Source organism: Medicago truncatula, chromosome 5 (assembly GCF_003473485.1).
Source record: "Medicago truncatula cultivar Jemalong A17 chromosome 5, MtrunA17r5.0-ANR, whole genome shotgun sequence".
NCBI lineage: Eukaryota > Viridiplantae > Streptophyta > Magnoliopsida > Fabales > Fabaceae > Medicago > Medicago truncatula.
In genome coordinates this window covers 22,713,781-22,738,826 of record NC_053046.1, presented here as the reverse complement: position 1 = coordinate 22,738,826, position 25,046 = coordinate 22,713,781, and the positions used below count along the sequence as shown (strand labels likewise).

At 34.7% G+C, this 25,046-nt stretch overlaps 2 protein-coding genes and 1 long non-coding RNA gene across 13 annotated transcripts; 2 read left to right on the top strand and 1 right to left on the bottom strand.

The window, feature by feature from the left end:
* Window positions 1-2,999: 2,999 nt before the first annotated feature.
* Window positions 3,000-3,849, top strand: LOC112421682 (uncharacterized). The gene is made up of 2 exons (XR_003011883.2): window positions 3,000-3,076; window positions 3,497-3,849. It is a non-coding gene; the product is annotated as an uncharacterized lncRNA (long non-coding RNA).
* Window positions 3,850-5,372: 1,523 nt separating this feature from the next.
* Window positions 5,373-6,568, top strand: LOC25496374 (probable magnesium transporter NIPA7). Its single transcript, XM_024785377.2, has 3 exons — window positions 5,373-5,498; window positions 5,596-5,716; window positions 5,822-6,568. Exons 1-3 carry the CDS (start codon window positions 5,454-5,456, stop codon window positions 5,950-5,952), a joined length of 297 nt encoding a protein of 98 aa, XP_024641145.1. The 5' UTR covers window positions 5,373-5,453; the 3' UTR covers window positions 5,953-6,568.
* Window positions 6,569-15,561: 8,993 nt separating this feature from the next.
* LOC25494731 (kinesin-like protein KIN-14R) lies at window positions 15,562-24,814 on the bottom strand. Of its 11 annotated transcripts, none has more exons than XR_003012333.2 (22): window positions 24,614-24,814; window positions 23,957-24,258; window positions 23,698-23,869; window positions 23,529-23,599; window positions 23,244-23,427; window positions 23,053-23,162; window positions 22,853-22,952; window positions 22,646-22,732; window positions 22,346-22,522; window positions 20,415-20,688; window positions 20,106-20,267; window positions 19,773-19,988; window positions 19,643-19,680; window positions 19,359-19,522; window positions 19,012-19,263; window positions 18,691-18,756; window positions 18,425-18,499; window positions 18,256-18,321; window positions 17,527-18,018; window positions 16,763-16,858; window positions 16,350-16,411; window positions 15,584-15,931 (listed from the first exon to the last, which is right to left on the bottom strand). XR_003012333.2 is itself a non-coding variant. In XM_024784223.2 (21 exons), exons 1-21 carry the CDS (start codon window positions 24,705-24,707, stop codon window positions 16,407-16,409), a joined length of 2,811 nt encoding a protein of 936 aa, XP_024639991.1. In that variant the 5' UTR covers window positions 24,708-24,814; the 3' UTR covers window positions 15,562-16,406. The 11 variants fall into 11 exon arrangements, 3 of the variants coding, with proteins under 3 accessions (XP_024639991.1, XP_024639990.1, XP_024639989.1); XR_003012336.2 differs by having other exon boundaries at window positions 17,919-18,018; XR_003012338.2 differs by having other exon boundaries at window positions 15,562-16,411; window positions 17,527-18,031; window positions 18,691-18,775.
* Window positions 24,815-25,046: the final 232 nt, after the last annotated feature.

Below are 25,046 nucleotides of genomic sequence, written 5' to 3'. Positions count from 1 at the left end.
TCCACCCTCATCCACAACCTCCCCACCGACACCTACATTCCTTCCCCACCATCTCTTCTAACCACCTCCGTACCTTCCACCTCCATACTCCCTCTCTCCGCCCTCAACCCTCGTCTACCCTCCTTAGTCAACAAATTGAAACAATTCAAATTCTCACCCTTAACCGAAGCACCCAACAACTTATCCAACTCCCTCACATCCTCCTCCACCTTCTCCTTTTTATCATGAAGAACCACCCAATGCTCCCAATCTTTGTTCACCGACGCATTGGACGTATTAGTATAAGTAGAGGTTGAATTATGTGTTGCTAAAGAATTCTTGATCAAAGCCTTTTTTTTGCGATCTCTTTTTCTTAAAATTTTCAAAATTTCCTTTCTATCCTTCGAAGGTAACCGAGCTATTCTTTTAACAAATCCAGCCGAATGCTTAAAAGAGACCTCCACCTGCTTCTTATTTTTAAGTTTCGATTTTGAAGAAGGCACACTTGAATTGGTACAATCCTTAGCCGATCGTGTATCAACATCAATGAAGGAATTAAATTTCTTACAAACGGAATTAGCCATCTTGACTGAAGCCGGATCCTTGTTCTCCACCGGGGGCTGCACTTGCTTCCCAAAAAAATCATCTTTTAAAGACAAGTTACCCGCATCAACATTCGAACCACAACCTTTCCGCAAGTCTTCATTCAGCTCATCCACCAAAATATCAATATCCTCTTTAAAATTATCTTCATCAATATCATCTTGAAAGTTATGAAATGCTTCCGACGTTGCCTCCACATTCTCTTCTGACAAAAATGCATCCTCCCCTAGATTACATCCCCACTCCTCCACCAGCTTTAGATCATGTTTAACTCCATCAATAACTAACTCACAAGAATAATTAATTACCTCCAGATGAGATGTCGAAATAAGAACACGAGCATAGTCCAACCGCCCCCTATCCTCCGTACACCCATCCGATCGAATAAATCTTCCACACTTTGACACACATAATTGAAAAAACGAATTGTTCCAAGCATGCATAGGAGTACCATAAATCCGTAACCAAGCACCCCTTTCATAAATAAGATCCACTGGCGACCATTTATGCAAATCCCCAAACAGCATCCCAAAAAAATGTATAGCATCATTGAATACATTCCAAATATCCTCGCCCCCCAAACAATGCAAGAAAACCCTATCACTTCCCATTGGAATAACAACAACATTTGGGAAACCAGCATCCTCCACCCTATGTTGTAAGGATAACGACGAGTCTCTCGATAACACCCTTGCCACCATACCTCCACTAGCCCACAAACGATCCTCCGCTTTCGAATTGTAACACAAAAAATGACTCGAATCAAAGTGGATTACCCCGTTTGCCTCGGCTGCCTTCTCCTTGGACTCCCACAACAACCTACCATCCTCCACCTCCTTATTTTTTTCGCACAAGCCTCTCCACCTATCTCCTTCCCAGCAACTCCCTCATCCTCACTCTTCTTTTCTTTTTTTTATCATTTTCAACTTTATTTTTTTCATCCAGCTTCCCAACCTTAACATCCACCAAACCAGCCTTCACAATTTATTTCCCTTCACTCTCCTTCTCCACCTCCGCCTCCTTCCTCAACCTCACATTCACAATCCCCTCTCCATGAGTAATCACTACAGGCTTAGCCTCCACAACCCTCAAAGAACTGCTTCTATCCCTTTTTTCCTCCCTAAAATCCTCATCAAAAGTCGCAAACCTATCAAACCTCGCTTCCCTAGCCCAGACGCAACAATCACCAATCCAAATGTTATTTAAAGCTTGCCCTAGTTTGTCTCTATTTTTCACATTCAAAAATCTAACAAAACCATACACCTGACCACGTGCATTAGGGCGTCTGGCTACAAACACATCTGAAAGAATACCACATACCTCAAAATAATGACGTAAACGATGACCTGGAAAATGCTTAGGGATATTTGTAAAATAGAAAGAGACTCTGTCACGTAGATTTGCGGTGTTACTCTTGCTGTCGAAAGCATGCTGACGTGAAACCTGATGATCATAAACCCTAACCTGACCTCGCGCTGCCCAGTCTGACCTACCAAAATCCTTTTCTGCAATTCCCTTTCCCTGAACCATTCCTCCCTGCCGCTCTGTGTCTCTGAACCAGTCCCATCCTCGTTCCTCCGGTTGCGTCGCTTTCCACTTCCGAGACCTGACTACAGACCATCCACCCCTATCCCCCCCTCTCTCAATTTCTGCCGCCCTGGCTTGAACCCTAACCCCCCCAGTGTTTCGCTCAACAGAAGAGAGCCACCGGCGCGGTTGCCACCGCTGGAACGGTTTTGTTACAAATATACCGTTTTTAAACATATATTAAAAAGTATTAGAAAAATACATATCTATACATACATATATATATATATATATATATATATATATATATATATATATATATATATATATATATGTATATATATTTTGAACATTATGGTTATGTATAATTTAAGGAAAAAATGGCGATGTTTAAATTTTATTGCATCCATCTTTCCAATACATAGGATTTTTTTTAAGGAATATACTTAGATTTTTAATTTTTGTTTTAAATTAAATGAGTAAAATTGATTATTTTAATGAAATTTGGTAATAAAAAAAACATTGATATTTTCATGGTGATACAATCATTTGATTTAATATGCATATCAATACAACTTAAATTATAGGACAAACATTTTGCATTGGCGTCTTTATTGTGTTTTCTAGAGCAAATCTAATCATCCACAACAGTCGTAAAACTAAAGAGAATGTAACTGTGACGGTTCGATTTTGGTCTTTCAAGTAAGTTACTGTGAATTTTGTGGTTGTGTTTTGTGTCATGAACCAACGCTTCAATCAGATTTTGTTTGCTACATGTGCATTTCTGAATATACTCTGAATTTTGCATTTTGTGCCATGAAATTTCCCTGCATTTTCATCTATTTTGAAAATTTATTGACATTTAATTATATATGAACATTTGTTGTATATGCAGGTTGGCTTACCTCTTCATAATCTTGGAGTGGAAGATTTCACCAATCACATATTTGAGAGTTCCTCCTTCAAGGTTTAGTTTTTCTACTCCTCATTTCTTCACCCATGTGTTGGACTATGTTTTTTTAGCTAGGTTGCATTTGCTTTTATCACTATCCTCTTTAATTTCAATCTCCCTACTGCACACCATTGTAGATTAGTGTTTGCTCCAGTTGGCCTGAATATAGATGCCTTTGATTTTAATTGAAAAATGTAACATTTCATCTCTCCATAAAATTCAGCATGCCGCTCCATAAAATTCTTAATAACAATGTGATTTGGTCACTGAAATATATAAAAGGTATTTTCAGCATTATTTTCCTTTATTTGATATCTGCAATTTTCTTTGTTGACACAAACTTTCTTATGGTTATAGAAGTATGGTTGATATTCTTTTCAACATGGCTTTGGACTTGGTGTTATTTATTTTTACCATGCATGTTGTTTCATGTAGGCTGCTTCCACTTTACTTTCCCCGGGATAAACATGAGGAGCAAGTTGCTTTGTCAAAACTTCCTGCAGATGTGGGGATGAAAATGGTGAGACCATCATAGATGATATATACTAGGAGTCCAGAGAGTCAGGATGCATCATCAATCCAAGCATATATAAATTTTGGTTTACATGTCCAGATAATATATTTAACAGTTTCTATTACAAGTTTACAAGCCTTTGAGAATGCGTATGAGCATACTAAGATTCATTTGCTTGCAATTTAGTTGTATGCGCTTGAGTGTTTTTGTTGTATTTGACTGAATAGAACATCACACATTTTTCAATCTTACTTCTGGTAAAAATTTCTTGATCCATGTGTTGTAGGAATTCATCAAATTGAGATTCATATGGAACATTGCGATTCATCATAGTCAAAACAATTAGAACATGAAGAAAGATGTTTCTTTTAAAGAGGATCAATGGGTTAAATATATTAACTAATTATAGTCAAAATATTATGTTAAAATACACTCTTCAGTTGGGTTAGTTTGGTTGAGGGATGATGCTGGTCTGTAATTGCAGCACCTGTTTTTCTGCGATTGAGTGTTTTTTTTTTCTGCTACTGGGTGTTTTGCTTTGGCTGCTGCGCTGCATCAGCAAGGCATGCAGTTTTTTGCTTATGCTGGGCTGGTGTTGCTTGTGTTGTTTGGGTGCTCGGTGGAGTATTTACTGGTAAGTTGATGCCTTCATGATTTTCACGAAGGTTTTCATTTGTAAATAGAAATGGACACGTTCTTTAAATTTATACTTTCAAGACTTCATAAGGTTTTCCTATATGGTGTGATCTCAGTGCCTTTGACTGGAGTACTTTAACTTTTTAGGCATGTGATTAGGCTTTTTAACTATTGATTTATGCATATAAACATTGATCATCTGAGTGTGTAATTCTTAAAAAGACTAAATTACACCGATTATTTATAATTACATACATGCACAGCAGTGCAACATACCAAAATTTGAACCAACTGTCAATTTACGCGATACGCGATTGACAAAATTGGAATCATATCCATATATGTAATGTATTGCATTTTGTTGTTCGCAGGAGGTTATGTTCATCGCGTTAGTGATTTGACGTTCGGAGTGGATTTGAAGCAGATAAGGTTGATGGGAATACTGCAGGTTCGATTTTTCGCCCTATGAAGTTAGAATTTCGTTGAACATGATAAAAAATGTCTGTATAATACTGATCATTCTTTATTTATTTCATTGGATTTCAGAGAATTGCGGTAGCATATTTGATTACAGCTCTTTGTGAAATTTGGCTCTAGCGTGAAAATATTGTTAATTCTGGATCGTACATGTTGTATGCAGAAACATGTTATCCTCCTTTGGTACAATATGTAACTTACAACAGATTAGGTCCCATTCGAACAATGGGTTGTCCTTCTTACTATGTTCCACCATTACCCTGCATGTGTACAGGCTTTGATCGTGACCCTTATCAGTTTCAATCTACACCTTTGATTCCCTTTGGGTTCTTCGGTGATGAAAATGCAAGTGGGTGTTCTGTTATGTGGTAAGTTTTTCCTTTTCTTTCGTTGTTTTCTCATACTCTCTTTGCCTTTAGTGTTCTTTGATTGATTAATGACATTATCTTTTAGAAATTTAAAATGAAAGAAACGATGTTAATGAAAAATACTAGCATTAATGTTGCTAGATTAATGGTACTGGAATTGTTTCCCCTTGACTGAGTGATTTGTTGTATATTGTGACTTGTGTGTGTTTCCCTTTTCATATTGACACCTTAATCGTATTCACTGGAAAAATAAAACAAGGCTCTATTTCAGATTTGTTCAGTACATTATATAGTTTGTTTGAAATTCCAAATCAATTATGCTTCACTAACATGATTATAATATTTCAGGTGCTTGACACCTTCAAATACCGTAATCGTGTCTCCTATATACTATGTCATGTTTACAACACTTGCAATAATCGCCACTGTAATAATGTTCAAGGTACCGCCTACAAGTTTTTGCAATTTATGTCAGATGCATATGATACTGGTGTCTGAATTGTGCAAGAGTCTAATTACAATTCAATTTATGCTTGCATGATTGGGATGGCCAAAGTTTTTCAACTATTATGTCAGAAATATGTAGCTTTATTGTTGTACTCTCTGGCACAATAATGTTACATCTGACCAAGGACTTCGAGAGAAGCCATTCTTTTAGAGGTATAGTCAAATTTAATCATATAGGAGTACTACTTAATTTAGCTGCTACTGACTCGCCAACCATACTTTACATTCTTTCATATTACATATATGTTGAAATTGCAGGTGGTGGCTTGCCTTCTTCGCCTACATTATCTGTCCGGTTTTATACCGGAAATGAGGACTCGCTACTTAAGGAAGATGAAGAGAACAAATCTCCTGAGGATATGTGCTCAAGAAGACAAGATTTATGTTAGATGGTTTTATATGACATAGTAAAGGTCTTAATTAGGAGAAGTTGAATCTTTCTCTGGGAAACTGAATAAGAATCTCATCGTATACCAATACAATGCAGCTGCAGGTAGTAATGTAACCATAGAATGATGGGAGGTTTCCGAAGCTATTCTTTCATGGATTTAATTGATATGCACTAACAGTGTAAATATTTTTCACTCTGTCAATCAATCATAACCATTGGATCAATAAAAATATTTGACTTCCAATCATATATACCTTAAAAGTTATACAATTGATGGTTTGTGATTGGTTAATAGTGTAAAAAGTTTACATTGACAGTGTATCAAAATCAATCTCTTTCTTTTATTATCAGCATATCGGGAATCTCATCGACCTAAATTTTTAGTCTGTGCTTTGCAAGGTGCATAGTGTACAGTGTGTCCTCAGTTGCTTGTGTTAGATAAGGTCATTGGATTGATATTATTTCTATCTGCATATATACGTTTTTCTTAGATTGAGATTAGTTCTCTTTTTGAGGCTATTTTTACTTGAATGAAGAAAGGGAGGATAAGATTAATTTGTTAGAACCGTATACATATGATGATTTTGTTTGGCTTTTATAATATTTATGGTTTTGCAATTTGGCTTAGCATACAAGATTCATTTGTGGTTTGTAAGTAGACAGACATATGGACAGGAAACTAACTAAGAAATTTCTCTGTTTAGAATTGTAGTTTCCTATGAGTATATGAAATATATTCTCATTTGTAAACATGTTCTAATTCTCATTGTAACCTATGTTTTCTACATCTGTTGTCCATTAACTATTTCATTTGTGAACAATGTTTTTGAATTAAGACATGTATTGTCCTTGATGTTACTTGATTTTGTTTACTTCTATTTGCTTAAGTTGCTGTTATTTATTTTACTTTTTTGCTTAACTGACTATAAGTAATATATATAGCTAAAAAAGTTGCAGAACATTGTGCACTTTACCAGTCATGTTTTCCTATTACCCATAGTTGGGCTTGCTAACTGAAAAATAAAAGACAATTTCCATTTCTACTTATGAGTAAAAAACTTATCTGAGGGATTATTACTTGGGCATGTGCCTGTGCCTATCCCATTCTAACTCTTTTGAGCTTCAGTCTTGGACTATGAAGCACGAACATTCCTTGGATAAGGCGTGTCCCCGTGCCAGACACGTGTCGTGTCCGACACCGACACGACACCGACACATATAATTACACTGCATTTTGTGATTTTCTAAAAAAATTAGCTGTGTCGGCGTGTCCATGTCGTTTCCGGTGTCCGTGTCCGTGTCCATATCCGTGCTTCAAATTTTTTACAAAATAAGACTACTGATCAAACAAAATTCCTATGTCCTAATATTATGAGAGTACTATTATTCTAATATTTATTAAGACTACTGATCACGAATATCTGAGACTATGCGGTACCTCTAACACAATTACAATATGGAAGTTGTTTTTCATAAATGACCCTGAAACAAATACCACCACATCTATAATCGGAAACGGGTGGAAAAGATTTTGCTTACGCAGTCGTATCACTCCTGGGACCAAATTGGAATTTAAGTGTGACTCAATCATGGCAAAAAAACATCGTTATTGTATTTAGATTAACTAGATAACAATAAAAAAAATTATTTAGGATTTTTTAACAACTAACTGATAATGATTCGAAACAGTTTGGAAGCTGCACCAACGCAAAGCGTTCTTCTGATGAAAAATATCGTAACAGTATCGCATCTACCGATTGTAACCTAACACAGTTTTATTCCGCCAAGTTGGGCAAACAAATTAAGACGGAGTGATCAGTTTCACCCTTGGGTATTTTTTGGAAGATATGTCATTGTATCTTGCGAAGTTATTTGATCTGCGGTCTATAATAGTTATATCCTTCGCATAATGGCTTTTCATTTTGCATCAGCCATGGCTGCTTTTGGTTAAGGTGTAATATATTAAGTTTGACATCAAAACTTACTACATGAAGTGTGCTGTGCTCAAATATGATGCATGTAAATATCCACTTTGTTGTACTTATAAATAACTGTGTTTATATTAGTATCTACTAAACTCTGTGTTTATATTAGTTTCTACTCTTCATACCAGATTACTCTTTGTATCATATAAAATCATAAAATTTTGATAAATGAACAATTTGAAGGCAAATGCTATATTCTTATATGCCTGTAATATCTATGTTTCGGATCAGTTTACTTTTAAGTATATTAACAAATATGTGTTTGCAATAATCTATTCCTTTATAACAAAAAAATTCGAAAAAAGTAACACGGGTTTGTAACTAGTTTAAATGTAGAAATGAGTTTAATTATAATTTTAATTTATCCACCTAGTTAAATTATCCACCTAGCAAGAGATTATAGACTAACAAAAAAAAAATGTTAGTTGGATAAATGACTATGTGACCAAGATTCATGTCTATGTGACCAAGATTGTAATACTGAGTCTGACAATCTTTTTGTTTAAATCAGGCTTGTCTATAAGACGGCACTGTATGAATGACTGTAAAAAATGCTAGTTGGATAAATGACGTTTAAATTATAATGTTAGTCCCTCACTTTGAAAATTATCCATCACAACAAAAAAAAATTATCGTACATTATAGACTAACATAATCCTATTCAGACGCTTCCTACGTTCAAATAAGATACTATCGGACAATAACTGCCATGTCGCATCCCATACTACATCAGGGCTCGTCATTGTGCTAGTGGTTAAGAGATGCACAAACAACCAACACAATTGATGGCCCAAACTGATGAGTCATTATTATATCTATTTTATCTATAATATTTAGTATTGTTTTATTTAGATTTTAGTTATATTTATATTTATAATATTTCCTTTTTGAATTATATTACTACAATTGCATATTTTATATTTCAGGAATGAATATTGGATGGATTGAGTCTTGGAGCAAAAGAATGAGGATTGGAGCTGATTCGGTGCAGAAATACGAAGATTCGGAAGACAAAATATGTCTCCCCCAAGTCAGAACCTTCGCACGGCCCGTGCTAGGCTTGGCACGGCCGTGCCACCTTCCAATGCCTCTTTTGCTGCTTTTGCTTAGATTTTAAGCTACTCTATTTTTAGCCCAAATGTAGTAGCTTAGATTTTAAGTCGAATAAATGCTATAAATAGAGTAGCCATCCATCACAAATAATCATCTTTTCTGGGAATACAATATGTGACAATTGTCTTTCTAACAAAAGTTCATTTTACTTTCTTGTTATTTATCTTTATGCTTTCTCTCTTCTTCTCCTTGTCTACAATGAACGTCAGTGAGTAGACTTCTCTTGTCTTGGGATTGTTGGATAAGTCTAATGACATAATCCTAATCAAACCAAGCTTTAAACCTTAATCTTATGTAACCCTAATTCCTTATCTAAATTCACCGCTTTAACATGGATCAACCATTATCAAACTGTGGAAACGAAAGTGGAGGGTTTGATAATTGTTTATCCATCATCTCAAATATCAATTCATAAAACGAAAGTGGAGCTTTGATATTCGAACAAGTGAATTTAGACAAAGATTGTAAAGGCAGCGAAATAGTCTTTACAATCTTTGAGACATATAGTTTCGATCTTCAAGGGAACTAATAATGATCAAGTCAGCGAAATAGGCTTGGTTGTTAGAGGAACCAAAATCTAATAGTAATCAAGTCAGCGAAATAGGCTTGGTTGCTAGAGGAACAAAAGAGAAACTGTCTTGAGAAATTAGGTCTAACATAAGGTTATAAGTTTAATAGTTTGGTTTGTGAAGGACTTGTCATTAGGATGAACCAATAATTCCAAGACTTTTATCTTTTCTTTTATTATTTACTTTTAATTAAAAAAACCCAAACTTTTCTATCTTATAAACCTTTAGTCTAATCATTATCTAAAGTTGATTGAATTCATAACTCCCTGTCGGAACGATACTCTTTTATACTACTTCGGTAAGACCGTGCACTTGCGGTTTTATCTCATCACAAACCTAACTCAGCATTTTCCATGATACCATCTAAAAACTCTTTGTCATCATCAAGTAATCCCAAAGTTGAGCATGCTTCCTGGAACGTGTCATAGGTATGTCCATTGATCGTTTTTATGCACCTATATCCCATGCAACCCTTCTGAACGGTCAATAGTATCCTCATGTAGTACAACTCCCCTATACCAGGCGGCGTGTAATGAAGCCTTCCAATTTGATATCCTGCCTTACGTGGCTGCCACCGTTTGTCTTTCTTCTCATAAGTAAATCTTGTTGGAAATTCAGCATACGTTAGATCACGACCGCCTAAATACTGATGATTTGCTTCAAACCACGCGAGAAACATGGTCGACGCCTCCTCGTTATACATCACCACGTCCACGATGTCATGATCATCATCATATAGTACCGATTGTTCATTATGCAAATGAAACGTTAGTTTGAGAATAGGAGGCCATTTATGGTGTATATGAAAAGCAAATATATCCTCCAAACAGCCTCGCAAGGTGAAACATAACGACAATCGTAATACTCCTTTATTTCATCAACCGGCTTGGACTTATCACGCTTATCACCGTCAACAGACAACTGCATCAATGCCTTATCAGGGCCTTTGTTGATGTATTTGAAAAGGTACTTGATCCAGGAGTATTCTTCGATTTATTTTGAAAAATACATTACATTTTTTTTATAGGAACATCTAACAAACCTCTGGTCGTCACAAAAAAATAAAAATAAACAATCTATTTAATGTCCTGATTAAAAATATCCTAAACAACCATTATAAGATGGCTATTTATTCTCAATTTCCATTTATAATCGAACTTTGCATATGTTTGATGCAAGAGTAGCACACAGTTGGGTTACGTAACACAGACGACAGAAACTTTGTTGCTGGATGAGATTTAACACGAATGACTTTCTACTTTGCTGCTGGATGAGAAGTGTTCCGAATTGCGGTTTTGTTGGGAGGTAAATAGAATTATTAGTGGTTTCACAAACTGCTTGTTGAACTACATCTGTTACCTTTAATTCTACGGGACATTGAAAGCCTACTGTCAGCTCACTTATATGCTGATATGCGTATCCATATTAATACCTTTAATTATCCTTCAAAATTCAATCAACATAATATTCAATATTTCGCAGCGGAATTTATTCAACATCTAAAAATAGTCTATGGCACGAAGGCCTCATCATAACATCTCATAAAATCCAATCAACAACTTATTCATAAAAATTCATAAAGTAATACGTAAGGAATAGAAAAGCATGCATCAAAGTTCCCATCCCGTTATGTATCAGAGCACCTAAGACACACGTGAGAAGGAAACCACTCACGACAACAACTAACAACAACTTAGTCTCGATCACCTACAAGTTACCCATAAGAAGAGCAACATTTCCAGGCAGAAGGGGTGAGATTTCACAAACAATAATATTAAGCATATAATTCATCAATTATATTTAACAACATAAACATCATCAATTCATCATATAATAATTCTTCATTAAACACTTCATTAAAATGTAACAACTTAACAACTTGACTCGACAATGCAACTTCGACTTGACTATGCAACTTATCTTCTTAATCATGCATGTGGTACCAATCCTGGGCATCAAGCCCTCAACTTATTTGAGCATTAATATACTCCCAGGGCATCAAGCCCTCAACTTAATTGAGCAAAGGCTCCAGGGCATCAAGCCCCCAACGTGTTGAGCAAAGGCTCCAGGGCATCAAGCCCCCAACATGAATGAGTATGCATGGACTCAACAACTTACATCTTAGAAACATCGACATCTTATGTAACTCCAATAATTTGGAACATCATCTTACATCTTGACCGACTCATGCAGCTTAATTAATATACAACAGCAACATAGGCAGAACATAAACATCTCAAGATAGAACAACACCAAATAATATTTCAACATCAACTTAAACATCTTATGTAAATCACATAATGCATATACAATATATCACATTACTAACAACCTCAATTCATAAATATTTTAAACTCACTGGACATTAACAGTACTATAATCAACCTTCATTCCTACCCCAAGGGTCAACTCATAACATCTTGTGCGACAAGGATCGCAAAACCCTAAACAAGGTTGTTTGTCTCTGTGCAGCTCGCGAGGCGAGCCACTCTACTCGCTATGGCGAGTTCAGGAAAAAGGCTACTCGCCTTTGTAACACCCCGTTTTCCCAACATAAAAATTCATAACAAATATCAGAGTATTCAACACATAACGGAATGCTACACTTCTTAAAAATCATAAATGAGATAATTAACTAATTATCTTTCCAAAAATCTTAAACATATTAATTCAAACTTTGCAGCGGATTAAATTCATTAACATAGATAAGTCTTTGGCACGCAGGCCTTATTAAAACATAAGCAATATGTAAAGGAATAGAAAATAGCCACAAAAGATCCCATCCCGTTACGTATCAGAGCATCCTAAGACTCAGTGAGGAATAAGTCACTCACGACAGCAACACCAGCAACCTACTAACGATCACCTGCAAGCTACTCATACGAAGAGCAACATTTCCAAGCAGAAGGGGTGAGATTTCACAAAACAATAATATTAAGCATATAATTCAACATTTATATTTAACAACCTAAAATCATCATAATATTCATCATAGACATTAATATATCATATATAACATCTTTAATAGTTCATATAAAGAATCACAGCTTCAACAACTTGGTAACTTAAACATCTTAGACTCGACAAATGCGACTCTAACTTGACTATGCAACTTAGACCTCTTATATGCATGTGGTACCAATACAGGGCATCAAGCCCCCATCGCTATTTGAGTATTAATATACTTCCAGGGCATCAAACCCCCATCGCTAATTTGAGCTAATGCTCCAACGTGGTGAGTACAAAGCTCCAAGGCATCAAGCCCCCAACAATGAAGGCTAATGCATGGACTCGACCTCTTAAACAACTTAATTCGACAACCTCTTATATTAGTCCAATAATTTGGAACATCATCATCTTCAACAACTTAGACCGACTCATGCAGCTTAGTTAAATAACAACAGCAACATAGGCAGTATACAAAATCAGCATGACATAATAATATCAATTGCAATTCAACAACATCTTAAATATTCAAATAATTCTCAAGTAATGCATAAAACATTATATCACATTGTCATATCCCAATTTTTGACCTAAGGTCCCATCGACACGCGTCGTCTAACCCTGATCAGTCTCACATTTCAGTGAAAATTTCGACAGGGAGGTATTTTAAAATACCTCATTTTTTCCAAATCAAGCCCTTTTCTCTCTTTATCTTATCTAATCTAATTCCATCTTTTATTCTTTTTAATTAATTTCGATTTTAACCTTTTTTCATTTTAATCGGTCTTTATTTATTTAGCTTTTTTTTAATCACTTCGTTTTAGTATTTATCTCCTTCTTTTCTTTTTTCCTTTTCAATTTTTACTTTTTATTATTATTATTATCCTTTTGTCCATAAGTCCAAAGAACGGTCCAAGTTCACGCGGTAGTTTTTCTTCGTTTTTTTTAGATCTAGGTTTAGGAACTCATTTTCTGGAAATTGTGGGTAAAGAATCGAATATGGGAGGATAAACCGTTTCTAAAAAGTAAATTTTTTTCAAAAAAAAAGGAAGAGCTTTTAGCTCCAGTGCGGCGCCGCCGCCGCGATGATTCGCCGGCCACCGCACCGGAGTTATCCCGGCCGCCTTCCCCATTTTTGGAGAAGAAAAAGAAATAAAGAGAGAGAAGAGAGCATTTTGTAAGAAAGAGAGAGAAACAACATGTAAAAATGAAATAAAACCAGCCCACTGCCTATATATACCATCAGACCGAACCGGTTCAACCTTTGAACCGGTCTAGGCCAACCCGATTCTTTCTTTGCCCAACAGCGCGCCTCTGCCCCTTAAAGCCCAGTTCCTTTTTTCAATTCCTGCACCCCCTGTTTACTGTTGCACCCCTCTCGCTTGCACTTTTATTCATATTTTCATGCATAATTAGCTCTATCTTGCATATGTAATTATTTCCTTTACATTTTTAGCTAGTTCCTTTATTCTGCATTATTACTTTTATTGTTTTTTTTACTTATGTCATTTACTTTATCGCATAATCGTTTAGAATGTATTTAGGCTTTTAATGTAATTTATTTATTTTCGTAACTTAGAATGTAAATTAGATTTAAATGTAAATTATTTCCGTCATTTACTTTCTCGCAGACCATAGCATGTATAATAGGGTTTTTTGTAATAGTTGTAGGTGTGTATGCCTTTCTCTTTATGTTTCTAGATTAGGTTAATGGTCTTTGTGGTGGTCCAACGCCACCATAAGGTACCTACGCTTTTATCTTTTCTCGCTCCGTTAGTGTTAATTTTTAGTATAGCTATCATTCAAAAACAACAAAAAAATGCAAATAACAAAAATCACAAAAACATTTTTTTATAATATCCCTTGATCCTAAATCAAGTGATCGTCTCTTTTTCATTTTATTTTCTTAATCAAATATCAATCAATCTAATCATACTTCGAGTCATCTTTCCTTTTAATAAAAAAACACAAATCAATTCTTATTTGCCACTTGGCTTTTCCTTTAAAACCTTCCCTTTATGTAACTAACCCCGAACCCAAAATCTTTTCAATATGGGGTTGTTTGAACTTTTTTCCCCTTTTTATAAAAAAATTAAATGTTCAGTCGTGAAATAATTAGTGAGTCAAAAGCTAATCAAATAGCCTTGATCTCCGAAAAATGACGCGACAGAAATGGCGACTTCACTGGGGACCCCCTAAGAGGGTTGAGCCTAACTTGCCTTTATTTAAATTTTGTGCTATAACTTGCTTAAAAATAAAATAAAATAAAAAAAGATGGAAATACGTGTATATGTTCTCTCTTCTTCTTTCTTCTTTCTTAAACGTGAGTGGTGAGATAAGTCCTACACCTGGACTTGAGAGAAATATAAGATAGGAGTGGTAGACACATAGTGGCATACCGAGCGTATACTCGTGTTTTGACACATGAGAGATACCCACACTTAGCGGAGGAGCTTATTCACTACTAAAAAAATGTCATTTTCGGACGGTTTTGGGACGGAATTTAAGGAAGATTCCCACGGAATTCGAACGGAAATGTGTTTTCAGACGGATTTCGAACGGATTGGGCGTGTCCGAAAAAGCCGCGTCGCAAATCATAATTCCGTCCCAAATTCCGTCCCAAAAATATTTCAGACGGAGTTCGCACTGTTACTTTTGTTGGATATTGGAATAGATTTTGGACGAATTTCGGACCGAATAAAGTTTAATTTCCTACGGATTTCGGACGGAATAAAGTTTAATTTCCTACGGTTTTTAGACGGAATTAAGTTTATTTTCCTGCAGTATTCAGACAAATTTTCCAACGATTTTCGGACGAAATTAAGGAACCTTAAAATATTTACACACGCTTTACAGGAGAGATTATAAGTTTTTTTTTTTTTTTTTTACATAATTGCAACAAAATTAATTTATTTTAATGAGTTTAAGATAAATTGAAATCCTAAAATTCATATTTAATAATACATACTAGATTCAAATAAAAATAAATAATAATTCAAGAGTAAACAAATACTCATTGTCTAAAACAAAATTATACAAACTAGATTCATATATGTGCTCAATGTTCTGGCACAATATATCACAAAATAACATGACTAAATTGTTCACTAGTCAATACTCAAGTAAATTAACATAAATTTGAGTAATACTTTCTTCAAAAGATGACGTACTCGAACACAAGACAAACAGATACACACTCAACTGAACTAGCAGGATTGTTCAGGCTCTATCGTCCATGTCCAGGCTTGTAGGATTGTTCTTAACATATACTAAGCTGTAAAAAGTTTATTCCTAAGAAGTCAATTGAGCTCTTGATCAGATTTGATTCCTTTGCTGTGAAGGAAGGAAGCCTTGATCCAACATTCTTTTTCATTATATAAGGATAATCACCAAATGGATTGTTTAAGATTAAAAATAGCAACATCTTTGCATAAAGCATAAAGTAGTATATGTTTGTTTAGAATAAGGATTACTTATTTAACATTCTTTTTCATTGACCACACACTTATTATAATCATATTATTTCTAAGCACCTAAATCAGCTTTTTTATGAAAAATCCCACAACTACTTTTTGGAGAGAAAAAAATCTATATGTTTGGTTCAATTGTCTGAAATGAACATGCTATAACTCTAAAAATATATATGGTTTGATCTTAATGAGCAACATAATGTCAAAATACTACTACAATGTGTTATATCATTTGGGAATAATCATACATGAATATAAAGAAAATGCAAAAGCATAACATTAGGAATTGAAAAAAGAGAGAGAAGAACAAACTTGGTAAGCTGAAGTTGATACACCAAACACAAAGTCGGAAAGGGAACTCATCTTTGTTCAAACTATAAGCACAAAGAAGGAGGATTGCTAATAATACTGCTGCAACAGTTAATAGTTCATTCATAGAAAAGTTCTTCAAGATCAAAGCCATACTGATTGTGCTTATGGTTTAAGCTAGTAGTGTTTTTTAGTCAATTAATCAACCTTATATGCATTTCATTTCGTTGTATAGCAAAAGGTAAATCTGTGATGGTAACAATTAGTAGTAAAATTCATAAATATGAGCAATAACATCAAATTACTATAGCTATATTTACCACTAATTGAAAACAGCCCCCATGAATAGATAGAAAAGTCACAACAGAATTCTCACATAAAGAAACCAATTGAAGATAACGGAATATGGAACATACTCTGGAAAAGGTGGTTCAAGCTTTTGGAGGATGATGGGTGAGGTTCTTGTTCAAGATAATAAGTCACACGTGACTCGTTGAAGCAACAATTCATTCCTGCAATTTAATTTAATGTCATGAGTAGAACCAGTAACTAAAAAAGAAAGTAAAACAAGAAACATTAACAAATAAACATTCTTAAATGTCTTTTAACTCTAAAATAGACCAAATGTTTAAAATCATCACACAGGAGCAACACAAAACACAACAAAGTTCAACATAAATTACAATAGTTCAACGTTATTTTGTTAAAATATCTCAACACCATTCAAGAAATTAGCATTCTAGTACTCAGGTTTTGAATACATAAGGGTGTAAATCTAGCCAAAGATCCTAATAAGATATATAGTCCTGATAAACAACAACTCAAGAACAGCGAAAATGCAAACCACATAATGAGTACCTGTTGGAACAGGCCAATAAAACACAAACCACAACATACACCCAATTGGAACAGCAAAAACGCACAAAACCCACAATATATTTCAACATCAAACATGAATCCAGGTCTAGGTAGTTAAGCACACTAAAAACCCTAATAAATAAAACAAAATAAACCCTGAAATTGAACAAAGAATCAGGCACAAGTTTATGGGTACATGGTTGATTTGTTGACAAGAACACATATTATAATATAGAGAGTGAATGGTAATACCTTGAAAAGCTTGAGAAATTAAAAAAAAAAAAAACTGAGAACCTCAAATCTGAAGAGAAGAGAAGCTAACCTTGAAGAGCTTGAGAAATGGTACAAGTTTTTGGAAGGAATTGATTGAAGAGTTTGAGAAATTGATTGTGAAATTGATTTTAGGGTTATGGAAGAGTAAATCTAGTTATGAGAGGAAGCAACACACAGAGGGAAATTTTGATGTGGACACAGGGGATATAGAATTTTCACAATTAAAAATAAAATTAAAACCTTCCGTCCGAAATCCATCTCAAAATTTCACACGGTTTTGGGACGGATTTGTTTTTTTAAGGAAATTCGTGCGAAATTCATGGGAAAATTCCTTGTTTGAATATGTTATAAAAATTTCATACGATTTTGGGACGGATTTGGGACGAAATTTCATGCGACTCTCAATATCATTTGGACATTCTTCACTTGTGCGGCTTTTACCTATATCAGGTGTGGCCGCCGCCTTTACTGCTTCAACATAACAATGAGTTTGCTGCCACTGTTGCTCTCGCTCCTTGTGTTTCTCCTCTAGTTCCTTCATCTGCTATGACATGCTGCCACATGAATTATTAATTAATATAAATTAAACAACTCACTCAACAGATGCCAGAGATAGAAAATGGTAAAAATTAAACATAGTACTCCTTTTCAATGTATGGAGGGGAGATTTAGACATATTAGACTATTATTACTGTTACTCTACTTCACTCATAATAAGCTTCTAAATGACTGTTAACAATTATTTCAAATGTAGTGTGCAACAGAAACAAATTAGTACCTGTTGTTTTAGCAAGGATTCCGAGTTCTGCTCCTGCTCTTTCAGTTTTCTCTCAAGCTCCTTGATCTAAAGAATATGAAGCAATGAACATAAAAAGAGGTCACTCAAAATATCCCATAACAACGGCAAAGAATATCGCACTACATGAGCAATTCTAGTGCTTGACAACCTTATCTTTTAGAAAGGAAGATTCAGACTCAGACCCTTGCAACTGATCTTTCAGCTTCTTTTCTAGATCCCAAACCTGCAATAACATACAAGAACTGACTTAACTTCTTTTTTCAGACCAAACGAATTGTTTCATTCAAACAAAGAAGGATAAACTTTTCTCCAATATATGCATCTTATGATTGCATGTTCTTCATGCTAAGGTTTTGGCAAGAATAAAGAATTAGAGAAGAGTGTAGGAAGCAGTTTTGCAAATGTGTTACAAACCTTCTGTTGGAAATTTGCTGTCTCTGTCTGCAGTTGTTCTTTTATTTTTCTCTCTAGCTCTTTGACCTTCAGTATAAGCATGTGTCTTGTTGGATATGAATGTCAAATGTCTCGGTAACGAAAGCAATGAACCAATGCTACTTATTTATAACTATATCTTCATACACTAGCTATCATTTGTAATACGTACATTTGTGAAAAACTTTAAATGAAATTTGCAGTTTATAAACTATAAGACCAAAACCATGATACACAACCAATGTTACTAAAAAATGTATAGATGAGCCACATGTCAAATAATAATCTTGAATAGAAAACAACCTTATGTTGAAGAGTACAGCAGGTTTCTTCTTTTCCCTTCAACCTTTCACATAATTGAGAAACTTGTTTCTCTGATTGGTTTTGCATGGATGTTTTGAGCTTAATCTGGCCTTCAAGTTCTTTAATCTTTTCTTGTAGATTTTTGTGGATATTATCCTTTCCCTTGGCCTTGCTCTCAATGTTTTGCAAACTTTCTTCTAATTTCCTCAAGGATTCTTCTTTACATCTGCACTCACTTCGTGCTTTGTCAAGCTATGCCAAAGTGTATAAGGAAGAATTCATCATAAATTGCTCATAAGGCATGATGAGAAAAATTTAATACGTTTTAGTAAGGATCAGCAACCTACCATTGCTTTTGTCTTTTGAAGTTCGCCTGTATCAATTTGCTTCTTAACAGGATCTAACTCAACGCCCCTCACTCTAGTTGCAAAATTAAGTGAGCTCAGAGTCTCACCGACATCCTGGTCTGATGGACTTATTTGTACAAACATCAAAGTTTTTGAGTCACCTCCTGCAATATGATACAAACATACAATGAAACAAGCTTCACCAATGTAATCCTACAAAAACTGGATCTTACTCCTAACATATAAACAACACATACAGAGAAAGCGGCAATAGCTAGACATACCTAGTGAGTCTTGGAGTAAATGTGTCAACTTAGAATTCCTGAAATATCCAAAAAAAAAAAATAGCATCGATGAAACTAACATTTACATATCAAGATTGGTAACAGTAAAGAGAGTAATTAATAGGTATACCTATATGGAATGTGACTACTTTTGGCAGCTAAAGCGGATATCACATCTCCAAGAGCAGAAAGAGAACGATTAATATTTTGTGCCTCCTTAAGTCGCTCTCCTTGCACATCCGTCTTTGCAAGTCTCTCACTGCCTGACAAATCCACAAGCCAAAGCTTGCTCTTGGTACACTCACCATTCATCAAATTTTTAGTCTTTACCATTATACATAGCATGCTGAACAAGAAACAAGTAGTAATTATCGGTAAGTATAGAAAAAGAAAAACTAGCAGTGATGTATAGTTCATAGACTATAAATTGTAAAGAAATAGGGAAAATGCATTAGCTTGGTACCAATGAGATCGACTACTATGTTCATTAACATTATTACTTCCAACTGCTCTAGCATTGCTTCCAGCTTGCAGTACAGTCCACACGTCACTTATGTTGTCCACCTTGGCTTCTACAACACCAGGTACATGATGATGTCCTTCATAATTTTGTTTTATCTCCAACCTAATAACAATTTCAATACAACTCATTTTAGTTTGCCATATTTTCATAGTTAACTAGTAGTATTTCACATTCTAGTATGGTTGACAAAGCTTTACTGTATCAAACTGTCACAAATGAAATATCAATGACAAACTCAACAAAGGTTACCTTTTTGATGCTGGTCCCGTAGCCAATAGGTCTCTGATTTGTTCATTGTAAACCTCGAGCACACTAACAGATATGTCGTATGAAAATGTTTCACTCCTTTCCTTACTAACTCTAAACAAATGCTCAAGAGTCCTGTAATTTACACCTCTATTTTGCTCTGTTCCTTCCATAGTAAATGTTTTTCCTGTTCCTGTTTGTCCATACGCAAAGATGCAAACGTTGTAGCCATCCAGCACAGAGATTACCATTGATGATGCATCAGCAAAAACATCAACTGTTAAACAAAACCAACACTGTTTTTAGAAAACTTCCAATTGTGTAAATAATCATAATAACAACAACAACAACAAGAATCTACAAACTACTAATTAATATAATATACCGGCAAAGTTACTAATTTATCCTTTTACAAATCTAATCACATTGTTTTAAACTTAAATTCCTATCCTTTTTCCATTATTAAATAAAAAACTCAATATCGGTTACTGAACGGAAGGCTAGTAGAAGTTTTTTTTTGTTTCTTTTCTACAACAACAATTCCATTCGGTTTCTCTCCATTCCTTTTTTAGAAGAAGGGTTTCTCTCCATTCCTTATCTTCTTATAAACAAAGGTTTGTTCTACCCTCATTTCTCCATTCCTTCAAATTCAATCTTATGGAGTAAACACTTCATTAAAGCCCTTTATCCTTTATTGTAATTTACATAGTACATAATATATTTTGGTCTATATAGAAGTTACTACACAATTCCATTTAACAACCATACAACACGGTTACAAACATGTTCAGGAAACGACGACAATGACTCATTGGAAGATTTTTTTACAAATTCATTTCTGTTTTGATGGAAAGGTACACAGATTTTGATCCCTTTACATTAGAATTCTCTGATTTAATTTCTTTGGCAACACCTTTGTATTATATTTTGGTCTATATATGGTTTTAAAAGGTTGTGGTTAGATGTTTTTTCTGATTTGAACCAATTGAACTATAGTAACATATTAGTAGAAATTTAATTTCCACGTCATTCTTCTCATCTCATTAGTAGAAATTCAATAGCATTATGCCTCTATGCATCATTGTAACCATTTTGACATATTCATTTTCTTCTAATGGAATATATTAAAAAAATGTGCAGGGGGTATCAAGGCAATCAATATGTGATAACAATATGAAAATAATGGAATATATTCAAAAATTCAAGTCACAAGGGTTGATGATATTAATCATGCAATAACTTGTTTTATATTTACAGGTTAAATATGCTTTTCATCCTACAGAGTTTAGGCCTTCCATGTGTAGTAACTATTTAAAAAATTGATATTTCAGTCCTCCACATTCATTTCATGCACTATTGGCACCTATTTGGAGGATTAATAGGCCTAAGAAATGAATATTGCAAGGACTCAAATGCCTATTTTTTAAAACAGGGACTAAACTTGGAGTGTCTTAATTTTATAGGGACATCACCAAGTGCATAACATGTAAAGTACAGCTATGGCCATCACTGATTAGCATAGTCAAGATTCAATATTTTAGTTTGGGCATTAGTTATGCCTAACTCTTTTCCCTATCCTTCGAGATGCACCTCAGTTTAGATAGCATTATTTCATCTGTTGTTAAATTGATGGTTTTTTCTTTTCTTTGTTTTTTGTCAAGGAAAACAATTTCCAATTATTCTTTCTTTTGCTATGACAATTAACAAGTCGCAATGCCAACTTCGGTTAAATACTATTATTGTTTTACAAGTTAAACAACTTTTTTTGAAGATACGTAATCATTTTGCTCAATCAATTATCAGGTTAAATCATTCCCCATACCCGTGTGGGTTTGTAACTAGTAATGATAATAATATGAACCGCGAACTAATATGACAATAATGATTAATGATTGTCAAGCAAACAGAGTTCTTGTATCACATTCTACGCATACCTTGATCATCTTTTGGTGTATAAACCCTGTCAAATCTGAATAATTTTTTAGAGGAGCCAGTTGCCAAAATCCCAAGGCATCCATCTTTTGCTGCATCAAAATCCACAACTGTTGTACACCCAGATGACATTTCAACCTTATTCAATGGTCGACAACGGCAAAAAACTCTGATGTTTCCTGTGTATTCATAACAGAAGCACATTAGAATTTAACGCCTTTGGCTTATAATAATTCTTGTCAAATAGAAACAAAGTCTACTTATACTAAATAGAATAAGTAAACATGATAACTTTAACATACCTTTAGCCTCTTGAACTTCATTGAAGAGCTTCTTTCTCTGTGTCATCTCTTCATAATACTTCACTTTAAGATCTTCACACTGCTTAACTGCATAAAAAAAATCTAGCCCTTTAACAGGATTCAAACTACTTCAAAACTAAAAAAAAGGTACAAATCTTCAGTCTTAATTAATAAAAATGGAGAATGAACAATGTAACTGAAGCATACCCAACTCCTGTACTGCATAAACCATCTTATTTAATTCAGGGATCGAATCAACACATTCATGTGCTTCGAAGGAAAGCCGAGACTGCTCACTCTTCATCAACTGCAAAACAAATTTAGTGTCGATGCTCTTAATGTGTTTCTGAGAGTTATAAAAAATGATAGTAAGTTAGTAACTCTAAACATTACTCTTTGTCATTTACCTGTACTTTTTCCTGTAAACTGATAATTGCTTCTGCCCATTTCTTCTTATCAAGTTCATATCTGTTAGAAATACTCCTCAGGTTCTCAGCTTGTTTTTCGGCAGTTAGTTCTGACAAATCACATTAATCTAGCTGAGAAAGGTCTAAGATTATGATTTCTATATGTTTCATGATCGAAGGTCATGCAATACCTGTAGTGAATGACTTAAATGTCACTTGATCAAGCTCCATCTGGACTTTTTCCACTTCCCTACTCATTTCAGTTAATGACGTCCATGCCTCATAGCATTCTTTTGCCTTGAGCTCGCACTGCATAGTAAGCTCCTTTATCTTATTTTCATACTTTGCTGTAGATTTTGTCTGCATAACTTTTATCTGAAAGATTCCAATTAAAATCAGAAAAAACAAAATGATGTGAGCCTATGATATGCTTGACACTTCAAACAGCCACATATCAAGTAGTGTACACCTCTAACCTGTGATGAAGGAATTTCAATCTGCGCAGCACAGTAGTTACATTCAATGAAATCGCTTGGCACTGGTGGAACTGTATAACAAAATATCGTAGACAATAACAAATTGTTGAGTAACTTCAATACCACTGGAAAAACTAATCAAGCACAGTAAACTGAAGAAATTAAGTACCTGACTCTTTTGACGCTCTCCTAATGCAGATCCCACTGACAACTGGTCTTCCATTTAAACTCTCAAATCTTATGAGAATCACCCCATCATCCTTCACAGTGGCCCGACAATCAATCAGCTGAAGTGGCTTGTTGACTCCAACAGCTGCATAGATATCCAATTCAGATAGAACCTGCCAGCCATAATATTACAATTAAAAAATGAGTTCAGGCTACAAGTTTCTCAAATGCAAAAGCATTAGTTCTGTGAAAAAGCTCACCTTTTCTTCTTGTATGTAAACATTGAACACCCTCATTCCTTTCGGCCCATTTACATTAATAATCTCAACAAAATGCAGGTCAACAAGATATTGTCCAGGAGGAAGGTTATCAATTCTATAACTAAAACTTCCCACCCGAGCTGACTGATAAATCGACGGGTAATCTCCACCTTCCACAATCGCCTCATTCGTGAGGAAAACATCGCCACCGTCAAAAAAAGTGTCACTCAGAAACTTCACTCCATCAGCTCCTTCATTAGTCGCTTCCCCTCCCACGTTTACAAACATTACACACTCCTCTGCTTCAAAATGTATACGTTAAAAGTGAACACTCAATTTAACAAATTAATACATGATATTAATCTTAAGTCCTTTCGTAATTCTTGGAATATTCTAGTTCTAGTGTTACATTTTTCAAACTACCCAGATTTACAATTTATCAAAACCTAAACAATAATTCTAAAACCCCAATTAACCCTAATTTAATTACCAACATTTTTGTGTAAAAAAAAAAAAAAAACAGATTGAAAAGCATTTGTTAACTGTAATTGGGAAATGTACTTAGAAAGAGGGGAAAAATTGAATCAAATTTTACATATTTTGATCGTATTGTGTATGATTCATAAAAACTATAAACGGAAATTGGGAAATTCTAACCTGAACTTTGAGATCTGGCGAAGCCATTTTGAATGAGTTTTGAACTTGAATCAACAAGCATAGAATCGAACAAGGAATCGTTTGCATCTTCCATTACTGAATCTTCTTGCTGGTTTGGGATTAGGGTTTGTGGATCATTGTGAAATTCGTTTGAGAGATTCAGAGCGCGAGAGAAAGATGACGAGAAAGTGTGAGCGGTGAGTTCTTAAGGGTTAATATGTAATTTGGAAGAGTTCCGGTTTTTCCCCTGTAAAAAAAAAGTTTAGATTCCAACCCTGTAAAATAAGATTCTTTGATTTTAGCCCCTGACCCATGTGACTGTGCATAATTGCTGACGTGGCGAGCTGAGTGGCATGCTAACTGTGCATATCTGATTATGTGGCGTGCTGACTGTATAATTAATTTTTTTTTTAAAAATATATAAAAATTTGTA

Coding starts and splice junctions, on each gene's coding strand:
- LOC25496374 (XM_024785377.2), top strand. CDS start 5,454: ATGTTTACAACACTTGCAATAATCGCCACTGTAATAATGTTCAAG. Junction 5,499..5,595: donor CCACTGTAATAATGTTCAAG/GTACCGCCTACA, acceptor TTATGCTTGCAT/GATTGGGATGGCCAAAGTTT. Junction 5,717..5,821: donor GAGAAGCCATTCTTTTAGAG/GTATAGTCAAAT, acceptor TTGAAATTGCAG/GTGGTGGCTTGCCTTCTTCG.
- LOC25494731 (XM_024784221.2), bottom strand. CDS start 24,707: ATGGAAGATGCAAACGATTCCTTGTTCGATTCTATGCTTGTTGATTCA. Junction 23,163..23,243: donor ATTTAAGTCATTCACTACAG/GTATTGCATGAC, acceptor GTGATTTGTCAG/AACTAACTGCCGAAAAACAA. Junction 19,523..19,642: donor TTTACTCCAAGACTCACTAG/GTATGTCTAGCT, acceptor ATCATATTGCAG/GAGGTGACTCAAAAACTTTG.